We start from the raw sequence: 11988 nt of genomic DNA on the forward strand, positions 1-11988 counted from the left end.
ATAAATAAATAAATAAATAAATAAATAAATAAATAAATAGATGGTGGCCTGGATTAGGATTGTGGCCACACATGGGGAGAGAAGGGAGACGGTCTGGATATGTTTGGAATTTCTATTCTACTTACTCTCTCAGGACAGGAGCATTAGTGATGTGTAAGTGGCACATCTCAAGGGGGTTGAGCTCATGAAAGACACTCAGTGGCAGCTGCTACTGTCATTCAGCTGTAAAGAGGAGACAACTTAGTGTTTGCCACCTGGAAGAGGGCTTGGCCCCCCCTTTCTCTTTGCTGGGATAAAGACACTGGGGTTTGCAGTTTTCCTATCCTTGTGGAAGAGGGTGGTTCAGCCTGCTGCGTGCTCTGGAATGTCTGTATTAGTGGGCTGCAGGAGTGGCTATCTGGGTGGAAGGAGGGTCAGGAGAGTAGCCTGCAGGTGTACTACAGTGCACAGATGTTTGTTCGCTTAGACTACTGGGTCTCAGGCTACCTGAACTGGAATCAGTAGAGGAGCTTACAGAGTACCACAGAAGCCTGTGTCTGAACCCATGTGCAGACATCCTCCTTCTTCAGACCTTGTGAATGTTTAAAAACTTCCCAGGTGACTATGATCTACAGCCAGAGTGGAAAGAAGTGAGTGGGTCTGTGTTTCCCTGGTGGCTTTGGGGACACGGGTGACAGAATGTAAGTGAAGTTGTTCTGACTTTCTGCATTTGCGCCCTGGGTGCAGCAACTGGCCTGGGTTTCTGGCCTCCATTGATCTTCTTTTCAGTTTTGCTGCCATCTCTGCAGGCCAAGTCCAGTCTTCCTATCAGAATGCACTTTTCATGGCCAAAGTCTGGCTGGGCTTTGCAGGGCTTCCCTCCTCAAAGAAGCGCAAGTGTGACAACTGTAACCCATGTCCAAGTGTGGCTGTGGCTCTTGAGGGGCAGGGAAGTGGGGATCTCAGTGCAGGTAGAATATAGGGTGAGGTTTCTGAGGGACTTGGTCTTTCCAGCCCCTGTGAATGCTCTGAGATCCCCTGCTTCATTTAGAGTTCTTCTTCCCTTAAAACCACCAGCAAAATAGAGTCCAGGTCTCCCCAATCCATCATAGTACCATGCAAGGCTCAGCAGAATTTGACTCCTGTCATTAACTGCGGTGCTGCTGTGGGTGGATACAGGATCTGTGGAGTCGCTCCTCCTGGCCCAGCGCTACACTGAGCTTCACTTCAGCACACGTACTGCATCCCAGGACTGCACATTTCCTGTCATCATCCTCATTTCTAGAGTGGAATCCCTGGAGCCAACATTGTTTTTCTAATGGAAAAGGAATATGACCTCTGAAAGGTTCAAATTACCTCTCAAAATTAATTAGTGGAGCCATCGGGGTGAAGCATCACTTTATCTTAATGCAGCTGGAGAGCAGTGCTTTACGCACACATGTGCACACTGTGGCATCGAAAACCTGACAGCTGGAATGTGGAGCAATACATTTGCAGGGCTCCACAGCACCTCCCAGTCAGCTTGTTTCAGCTCTACCTTGAAGACTGAAGACGAGAACAGTGTTTGCACGAAAGAAGGGAAGAATATATGTGTGTATATATGCAAGATAGCTTGGACACTTACACTGCTGATTTCTGCTGGCCTGTTGAAAGAAGTTAATGCTTAAATTTTTATTTTTTTATTATTTTTATTTGTTTCTTCTTTTAATTTCTTATAACTTTTTAAACCAATTTTGCAGGCTTATGTCTGGTAGCATAAGCAACTAATTTGAAGATAACATAATGCAATACAATAGCAACCATTGTTTTATTCCTATTACTTTGTTCAATGAAATTTGGTGTCATTTTTAATGTTTTTTTTTTCCTTTTGGTATCTTTCTTTTGTGGTACTGGGAATTGAACTCAGGACCTTGCACTTGCCAGGCAGGCACTTATGCCACTGAGCTATCTCCCTGGCCCATTATTATTATTTTTTAAATTAAATTAATTTTTCTTTTTTTTTTCTTTTTTTTTTTTTTTTTTTGCGGAACTGGGGATTGAACTCAGGCCCTTGCACCTGTCAGGGAAGCACTAATTCCACTGAGCTATCTCCCTAGCCCCTCAAATCTCCAGTTTATCCTTTTTTTTTTTCTTTTCTTTTCTTTTTTTCTTTTTCTTTTTTTTTTTTTGTGGAAGTGGGGATTGAACTCAGGTCCTTGTGCTTGTCAGGGAAGCGCTTATTCTACTGAGCCATCTCCCCGATCCCTAAATTAAATTTTTAAAAAAGACTATTAGCACAAGTTCTAGCAGAAATTTTCCTAAACATAGAAGCAGAATCTGATATTCGTATAAATGAGGCATGTAGAAATCCAAATAGTCAGAACCAAAGGAAATCTACAACTAGATACATAATAATCAGGATTCCAGAAACTTGGCACAAAAGTAGAATATTAAAAGCTTGTAGAGAAAACAAACAGACCATCTATAAAAGAAAATCCATCAGAATCGCAGCATACTTTTCAACACAAATCCTCAAGTCAGGAAGAGCTGAGGGGGAAGTGTTTCCAGTCCTGCAAGAAAAAAAAAATTCCAACCCAGACTAATGCACCCTGCAAAATGATCTTTCGCAATTAATGGAGAAATAAAACACTTCTACAAAAAAGAACAACGGGAGAAATTCATGAACACCAGAGACACCCTCCAAAGAATACTAAAAGATACTCTAGACAGAGAAAAAAATGATCACAATTCCAAGAACAGCAACAGAGATAAATCACCATGCAAGGCAAGCAATTAAAGAGATGAAAAGCAGAGAACTAACAGCAGGAAAATATTATGAACAAGACAAATCAATACATATCAGGTACAACCATCAAGGTAAATGGCCTCAATTCATGAATCAAGTGAATCAAACTGGCCGTGAATCAAGAAACAAGATGATAATATGTTATATGTAAGGAACACACTTAAATGAAAATAAATTTATAGACTGAAAGTCAAAGGATGGAAAATATGCTTCTATGCAACAGGAAGCCAGAAAAAAACAGAGGTAACTGTTCTGTGTGCAGACAATGTGAACTTCAAACAGGAATGATCAAACGAGATAAAGAAGGTCACTACATAACTGTTAGGGGAAACCTTCAAGAAGAAAACATAATAAACAATCATAAATATGTATGACAATAATTACATAAGACAATTATCGATAAACATGAAAAATCCAATAAGCCATAACAATTATAATGGGACACCTTGATAGCCATTGTCACAAAGAGATAGATCAGCTAGACAAAAATAGCAACAAAAAAATTCAGAACTAAATCAAATCTTTGGACAAATGCACTTCGGAGTGTTCCATACAGCAACGTCTGAATGCACATCCTTCTCAGTTGTACACAGCACAGTCTCCAAAACAGACTACATGCTTTTATTCAGTGTAGTTCTGGAAACATTAGCCAGAACAATTAGAGAGGGAGAGAAGTAAAAGGATAAGGATATGGAAGGAAGCAGTTAAATTAACGTTATTCGTAAGTGACATGATACTCTATGGAAAAAAAAAACCTCCACTAAAAGAGTTCTGTATTTAATAATCCAACTCTGTAGCATGACCAGATACAAAGTCATCACTCAGAAATCAATAACATTTCTGTACACAAACAACAAACTCACTGAGAAAGAAATTAGGAGAAACACACCCTTTCTAATCACATCCAAAAAAAAGAAAGAAAGAAATATGTAGGAATCAGTATAACAAAGGAAGTAAAAGACCTACATATTGAAAATTACAGTACTCTGAAAAATGAGATGAAAGAGGATATCAGAAAATGGAAAAATATCCCTCAATCATGAAGAACCAACATAATAAAAATGGCCATAGCTTCAAAACTGTTCTACAAACTTAATGCAATCACAATCAAAATACCATCAGTATACCTCACCAAACTAGAGAAGCCATTCCTGAAATTCATTTGGAACCAGAAAAAAAAAAAAACAAAAAACTTAGAATAGCAAAGATAATCCTAGGTAATAAAGGCAAGGAATGAGGCATTGGAATCCTTGACTTGAAATTGTACTACAAAATTACTGTCATACAATCAGCCTGCTACTGGATTCAGCTCTTACACCTGCTGCTGCCCACACTGCTTCCTTTTTTTTTTTTTTTTTTTTTGCCATGCTCTACCTGAGAAGCTCATCCTCTGTGTCTGTGACAAGTTTCCGCTTGCCTCCCATGACCTCCAGGTTCTGATCTCTGGCTGGCCAGTTAGAGACCTCTCTTCAGTCTTTTTCCATGTTCTGTCTCTCTGTTTTCTATGACACATCTTGTGTTTCTCTTGGAAACTGTGCCCTCCAGCTTCATGTGCTGAGTTACAAGTCCATACAGTGTATTCACCACTGCCTGTTTTAGGCAGGGCTCTAGAGATGATGACAGGCAGCAAGAATTTTGCCTTCTGCAAGCTCACAAGACAGAGTAAATATGATGCCATACTGGGTAACAACTGTGTAAGGGAGAAAAAATGGGGAAGGGATAGAGAATGTGGGAATGTTGTTTTGGATGGGAATCAAAACCTTTACTCCCAGAAGTTGATGCAGTGAGCCTGACACAGACCTCAATAAGGTTTAATTTACAATTTCTATATCATTGGGTGTGATTACCTATTGGTCAGAGGACTGAGCTATTTATCTCTCTTTAAAACACATTTGTACTGTGTCTTCACTCAGAACAGATGGCTGGCAGTAGTTAATAGTTTAGTTAACATTTATACTAGGGATAAATAAATATGTCAGTATTTCATATGAATCCATCAGAAAAATGTTAATTATAGAGTCAAATATTTTAAAATCAGTTCCATTGAAATGTTTCTCAAAATGCTATTTCATACAGCTCAGTTCTCTCACAGTAAGAAAGAACGTCTAAGAAGTAATTGCATTCTCTTTGGGTGGGATGACTCTTTGCTTTTGTTGGCTTTAACTAGTGTGATGGGCATTCAAGAATCCTCAATAGAATTTACTTCATGGTTCTTGATAACTGGCTGTCTGCTAGTTATGGTCAAATACCAGCATTGCATGGCAACTCTCAGCATGTTAGCTGAATGACACAAGGAAAGGCCTGTTTGCTTGAAATCAGCTTGATTTAGTGTTGCACGCAACGATTCTTCACCAGGTACTATTCTGTGAATCCGTGAACGACAACCACGGTGTTTATGCTGCTGACCATGGGTCTTCTCTTATTGCTACTTTGGAGCAGCTTCAAGAAAGATGCATTGTTCCTGGTAGTTTTGAAAAATCACTTCTCAACATCCCCACATGTCCTAGTATTCCTGGTGATGAGAACGCAAGGCAATCCCTTCCACTGCCCCTGAAAGTGGCTCTGGGGAAAAGTGTGAGTGTCACAAGATGTCCAGGATGTTTTCATTGGTGTCTTCTAATGTGTCTGTTTGTGAAGTTTTGGAGTCTCTGCTGTCAAAGTTATGCCAGCCTTATGCTCACACCGATAGCAAATTGGTCAGGCTCCTCTAATCATTGTTTTCCTATTCCCTGGCCAGCCCCAGCCGGGCTGCTGGCTCTGCTGTGGTCACACATCTGATTTCTCTTTGTATTTCTTGCTCTAATTTATCTCAAAATGATTTATTTGACACATGATTGCGTTTGACTAAAATATGTCACACATTTTAATATCCTTGGTAGATTTTTTCCTGTCTGTATAATTCCATATATTTGAATACTTATAAAGTTTCTCAGCATATACCACTTAATAACCACAAGCACTATTTGGAATTAATGTTTTATGCTGTTTGCAATAACTGAATACCCAGATATATATTTTTTCATAGCTTTATGAACTTATAGTTGGTCCTACCTGGAAGTGAAAAACTTTTATTTTTATTATATGTTATTTTGTAACATATATTGTATAGATACATCTTAGGATTTATTTTTATAGATGCATATGATTCCCAAAGCATGTGAGGGATGGTCCTTCTTGGTTATTCTCTTGTTAAAGTGAAGATCCCGGTGCTGCACAGATCCAGTTGCTATGCAGGCCTGAGCACTGGGAGAAAGGTCTGGCCCCAGGCTGAGGCTGAGCTGAGGGGCCATTCCTCCAGGTCTCACTTTCTCTCCTCTTCTGCAGCTACCCAGTGCAAGCATGGTGCTGTATATGACACCTGTGGCCCAGGGTGTGTGAAGACCTGTGACACTTGGAATGAGATTGGCCCTTGCAACAAGCCGTGTGTGGCAGGCTGCCACTGTCCAGCTGACTTGGTCCTGCACAGGGGACGATGTATCAAGCCAGTCCTTTGTCATCAGCGGTAACCTCTGTGCCAGCCACTGAGACTGCAACCTGGAATCTTGGCACGGAAGTGCAAGAGCCAAGGAAAGATTGTTGTATGGGTGCCTGACTCCGCACGTGGGGTACATATGTGTACATATGGAAAGATATAGACATGCTCAAACATGTCATCATTCACATGGACTACAGTGCAGTACTGTATGTATATTTTTGCTGTAAGACAGGTGTTGTTTTTAGGATCCTAATTTGTAAGCCATTGGATACATTATATAAACACACCAGGAGTGTCTAATAGGCAGCATACAGACCTCGAGGATGGCTGTGACATCACATGCATTTCTCATTCTTAAGGAGCTTTCTAAGGACCCTCAGCTACCTGCATTCATTTTGGCTTGAAGTCATTGTTTGTCACTGAATGGTAAATGTGTTCCATTGCAGAATGGCACACTTGTCGGGGGGCATTTCATTTTTCCCAAGACAGGAATGTGTGCCTGATAGAAATGGCAGAATACGGGCTGGGCCCTGCTGGCACCTGCAAAGCAAGGGCAGGCTGCTAGACTTCACTGGCTTAAGGTCTGATATTATTTCCAAAACTGGCTGCCACCAAGAAACAGCAGTGTGTCACTAGGGCACAATGTGAAAGCCCCGTGATTTCTTGCCATCTCAGCAGAATTCTCCCAACCTCCTAATTATATACAATGTGTGTGACAGATGTGTCACTTCTGTGATGGAGTGCCCAGATGACATGCTAGTGAGATCGAGCCTGAGAAGGAATTTGGAGGAAGCATTGCACAATGGATGAAAACTCTCCGTGCCCCTGAATCTGAAAGCAGCCCAGGGAGGAGGGGGAGGCCCTCTACCCTTTGCGGTAGTCCATGTGTAAAGTGAAAGCCTTTGACTGTATCCACAGGGCTCCTTCCAGGGCTGCTTGACTAAGAATATGCCATGGGTGGGGAGGCTTATGAACATTTTGGTTTAACATCATTCTGAACAAAGAATGTCCTGTGTACTCTCTCCGATTTGTCAATAGTGTCAGTCCCAGTCACCATGTGATTTTTCTGACTTACTTTCTGTTAAACAAGTGAAAATGTCAACAAAAGCAAAACCCACTGATATCTAAAAATAACATGCTCTGCACTGTAGTAAATAAAGGGATTAAGTTTCAACTGAGGCATTTTCTCCTTTGAGATGTCCTGCATTATGCTTTTTTTTCAAAATTTTATTGATGCATTATGCTTTATAAATGAGTTGTATCAAGTTCAGATTAGTCCATTTTGACAGTTTATTTAGTTACAACTGATAAACCCTACATTAGTTTTTAATTGATGTGGAGTACCATTAATAGATAATAGAAAAATACCTACATTTAGGCAATAGGAGTATTAGCCATCTTCTCAAAAATACGTGAGACCTTTATATTTAACCCAGTGAAGACACCATTGTGGGCTTCTTGCCAGAGCACTGCCAGTTGTTTGGGTTAACTGAATGTGGTCACAGTGCAATACCAAAGGGTGCTGTCTTCTGCTCCTCACCTCTCCCTTACATTCTTATCCCTCTGTTACACACACACACACACACACACACACACACACACACACACACGCATGCATGCACACACACACTCTTCATTCTCCTTTAGCTAGGTAGAGTGGGGCCCTGAGCTAGGAGATGCCCAGAGGTGATGGAATGGTCCACTTAGTCCTGTTGTCATCTAGCCCTTGGAGGGCATAAAATCAGGTGTCCCTTTGCTGCTCCCTGTAACTCAGATGAATTAAAAGCTTTTAGTGATGCTACTGATGCAGAAGCTGTATGCCTTCTGCTCAGGTCCTCTGTGCAGACGGTCTACAAACTTCCACCTTTAGGCACCCAGCAGGTCACAGAGCCCCTGGCCTGTTTGCTTAGCTCCAAGCAAGGCTCACTGGACTCCACTCACATGACATGACCTGTGAAGCAGGAGGGACGGGCTGTGTATGTTTCAGGCTGCAAAGGCTCAGTTAGGCACGTGACTGCCCCAAGGCCACAGCAGTAGTTTCATGAGGACATTATCTTCTGGTACACTGTAGGGTAGTCATGGCAGCCTGCATTAGGACATTCCTCCTGCACACCAGAGTAAGCTTACTTCTTATGGACTTGTATTCATTCTCTGCTCACGGACAGACTTTCCAAAAATGACCCCAATATTTTGCCCTGCATGCTCTGCTCCAGTGTGACACTGTCAGACCCCCACAGCTAAAGCCAAATCTGCCTCTTTCCTGATGAATATGGGCTGCCATTGGTGGCTTTCTTACAACCAGCACACGTAACAACCTCAAGTCTGAGAATGTAGTTCCAGGTGACAGTCCCAGCTAATCACAGACTTCCAGTCCATCCAGCTGCCAGATATGAGAATGGAGAAGCCCCCAGATGACGTTAGCCCCAGCCTTAAGGTGTCCCCAGCTGAGGCTGTTCCCCATGGACCTCTCACACTTCTCTGTATCTGTCAAGTGAAGCACCACTGCCTTTCTTCCATGTTATCATTTGGAAGATGCTGACAGAGCAAACAGCCCAGAAGAATGAGACTGCACCCCCCCCCGAAGCAAAGGGCAAGTTTGATTCAGCTTTGGAAGTCAGAGACAATGTCTTTGTTAATAAAGACACACTGTCTTGCCCTGGCTTAACGCAGGGTGGTTGCTGACCTCCCTGGCAACCTGGTTCTCTCTGCATCACCTTGTGCGATGAGGCCCCCAGAAATGGGCACCAGAAAATACTGGTACTCAAGTTCCTGCTGCTACTATGGAAAATAAATCCTCGGACCTGGAGGTCTCCCATTTTCCACTTGCATCCACACAGCTGTGGCTGGCTAGCTTGTCTGTTTATGAATGAGTGAGAGTCTCAGAGCTTTCACAGTTCTAGTACTCTGTGTACCTGGTGAGTTTACCACCCACTGAATCCAGGAACAGCAGAAAATGGGAGCAGAATCCTTCTGATTACTACAGAATCAGAAAAAGGCACTATGTAAGACTGGTTTCTTGCCTACAATGTAGGCAAAAGAGTAAGTGACATACATACAAATGATAGACAGGAGACAAGCATGGTTGTACATACATGTAATCCAGCACTACAGGAGGCTGAGGCATGAGTTCACAAGTTCAAGCCCAGCTTAGGGAATTTAGTGAGACTCTGTCTTAAAATTAAAAAAAATTAAAATTTAAAAAGAGAAAAAAAATTTATGCATTAACAGCTTCTTTGAAGACCACAATATGCAAAATAACAACCACTATTCAATTCCTAACATGTGTTTAGTTAAATTCTGTATCATTGCACTTTTTAAAGTATTTTTTGTATTCTCTTTAAAAATTTATTTTTGATTTTTTAAAAAAAGCAAGACTAAGGGCCAGCCAAATAGCTCAGTAGATTGGAGATTCGATCCCCGGGCCTGCCTTGCCAGCCCCACCCCAGGGGCATGCTGAGATGGTGATAGAGAGTGGGCATGGTGTCACATGCCTATAATCCCAGCTCTTGGGAGGCTGTAAACAGGAGATCACTATGAGTCTGATCTAGCAGTGAGACCCTGAACACCTTGTAGACCCTTCCCTAAAATACAAAGAAAAAAAAAAAAAAAAGAAAGAAAAAAAGAAAAGAAAAGAAAGCAGGGCTGGGTTGTAGTTCAGCATGAAGGACCTGTGTTTAAAACTCAGAATCACAAAAAGAAAATGGAAAAAAGGACAAGTACACAAAAGCTTCCTCCATGTGTTGAGAACTGTGTTTCTGTTATCCAAACCATACGTGTGTTTGATGGCTTTTGTGTGTCGAGCTCCCATGTCCTATAATAATTGAGAAAATAGAAATTTAATGTGTTTTAATTTTTTAACTAGTCTTTGACAGTACATTATTAGAACTCCAAATCTGTCATCTGGTTTCAATTTATATTGAATTACTTTTTTTTTCATTTCTTCCTATATTTAACTTTTAAAAATAAATACACCTTCACACATAATTGAAAAAGAAATCTTGGAGTCCTAGCCCAGACCCGGTGAGTGTGTGGGAGAGCTTTCCACTACCCTGCACCGCTGGGACCTACTACTGGTCCGAGCCTAGGTGCAGCATGGGTGAGACCCTCTTCCCCCCCTTGGGAAGACCCCCACCACTGCACATCACCTCCCACATCCCACTCACCAAGTAGGAATTTCTGCTGTGACCCTGAACCCCCAAAAGCAGTCCGAGTCCAGTCCCAGTGAGTGTGTGGGAGAACTGCCTCTACACCCTACTCCATTATGTCTCCTCCAGGCTCAGCTCAGGCCTCGCACACAGGCCTGGGGTGAAACTCTGCAGCTGAAATCCCTGCAGAGAGTGTAGAGCATAGAATCACCCATCTAGTCCAGGAGCAGAAAATCTTGCCAGAGGGGCACAACAGGTTCATCCCCAAAGGCAGCAGGAGAAAGGAACTGAGCACAGCATCCAGACCCAAGCCAGGCACAGCTGGATAAATCCAAAGTTTGTAGATCTGAACCTGAACTTCAGTACATGCTAAGGTTATAACTGCAACAAAGATCTACAAGAAAAGTCAGAAGACAGTGCTACACAAAATGATGAGAAGGAACAAACTGCAATCTCAGAACCCTAGCCCACCCATAACAAGTGCAGAGGACACTAACACAGAACAAATTGGGAATCACACAGCTGAAAGCAATGAATCAATGGTTTCTAAAATAAAAAAAAAAAAACAGCTCCAGAAAGGTATAGAGGAACTCAGATTGGAAAGTAAAAAAGAAATCCCTGAATTAATAACATCTGCACTAAAGAATCAAATGCAGAAACATATGGAGGAAACCCAATGCCCACCCAGAACAAGTGCAAAGGACACTAACTCGGCTCAAATGTATGAATTAATAATGTAGATAGTAAACAAGCAACAGTAGAAACTTATAGAGGAACACAGAGCGCAATTCTTTTCTGAAATAAAAAAAAGAAATCCCAGAACTTATAGCATCTGAGGTAAAGAAACAACTACAGAAACATAAGGAGGAAACCCAATCTGAAAAAAACACTGCAATAAAAATTTATAACTGTTTCTAAAGAAGACATTAACAAAAAAAAATAGAGGAGATTAGAAAAATGACGGATTCCTTGAATGAGCAATACAGGAAAGAACTAGTTCACATGAAGGAGAGTCAAAGAGATACAGAGGAAATTAAAATCTCAATCACAAACTAGCAAAACCGTTTAAGTGAAAGCGAAGACAGAGTTTCAGATCTTGAATATGCAGGTGTAGCTAGAGAAAACGTAAGAAAGGATCTCTTAAAAACAACAAGGATGCAGGAAAGAATAATCCATCACCTGCAAGATGATGCAAAGATGAACAATGTGAGACCAATAGGCATTAATGAGAAAGAAGGAGTCAATACAAATGACATTAAAAAAGTATGGGCAGAAGTAATAGCAGAAAAATTCCCAAATAGGAGGAAACAATCTGACATTCTGGTAAAAGAAGCATACAGAATGCCAAGTAACCTCAACCCAATTAAAAACACACCGAGACGTATAATCGTAAAGATCACAGAAATTCAGCACAAGAATAATCTACGGAAAGCCGCTAGAGAAAGGAAGCAGATCACATTCAAAGGAAAACCCATCAGAATTATGGTCGACTTCTCTTGACAACTCATGAAGGCAAGAAGAGCATGGAGCAGAGTACTTCAAGTCCTCTATGAAAACAAATTCCAGCCCAGACTACTATACCCTGCAAAACTCTCTTTCAAGTT

At 41.4% G+C, this 11988-nt stretch overlaps 1 protein-coding gene across 1 annotated transcript in view; it reads left to right on the forward strand.

Moving 5' to 3' along the window:
* LOC101590098 (BMP-binding endothelial regulator protein) overlaps positions 1–7398 on the forward strand; it is a 311194-nt gene extending 303796 nt beyond the window's left edge. The window contains exon 16 of the mRNA XM_023721292.1: positions 6089–7398. Within this exon, the coding sequence (XP_023577060.1) occupies positions 6089–6270 (182 nt within the window). The 3' untranslated portion in view covers positions 6271–7398. The remainder of the gene's footprint in view (positions 1–6088) is intronic.
* The last annotated feature ends 4590 nt before the right edge of the window (positions 7399–11988 follow it).

The sequence above is a fragment of the Octodon degus genome, unplaced genomic scaffold (assembly GCF_000260255.1).
Source record: "Octodon degus isolate 3935 unplaced genomic scaffold, OctDeg1.0 scaffold00081, whole genome shotgun sequence".
In the NCBI taxonomy this organism is placed as follows: Eukaryota; Metazoa; Chordata; class Mammalia; order Rodentia; family Octodontidae; genus Octodon; species Octodon degus.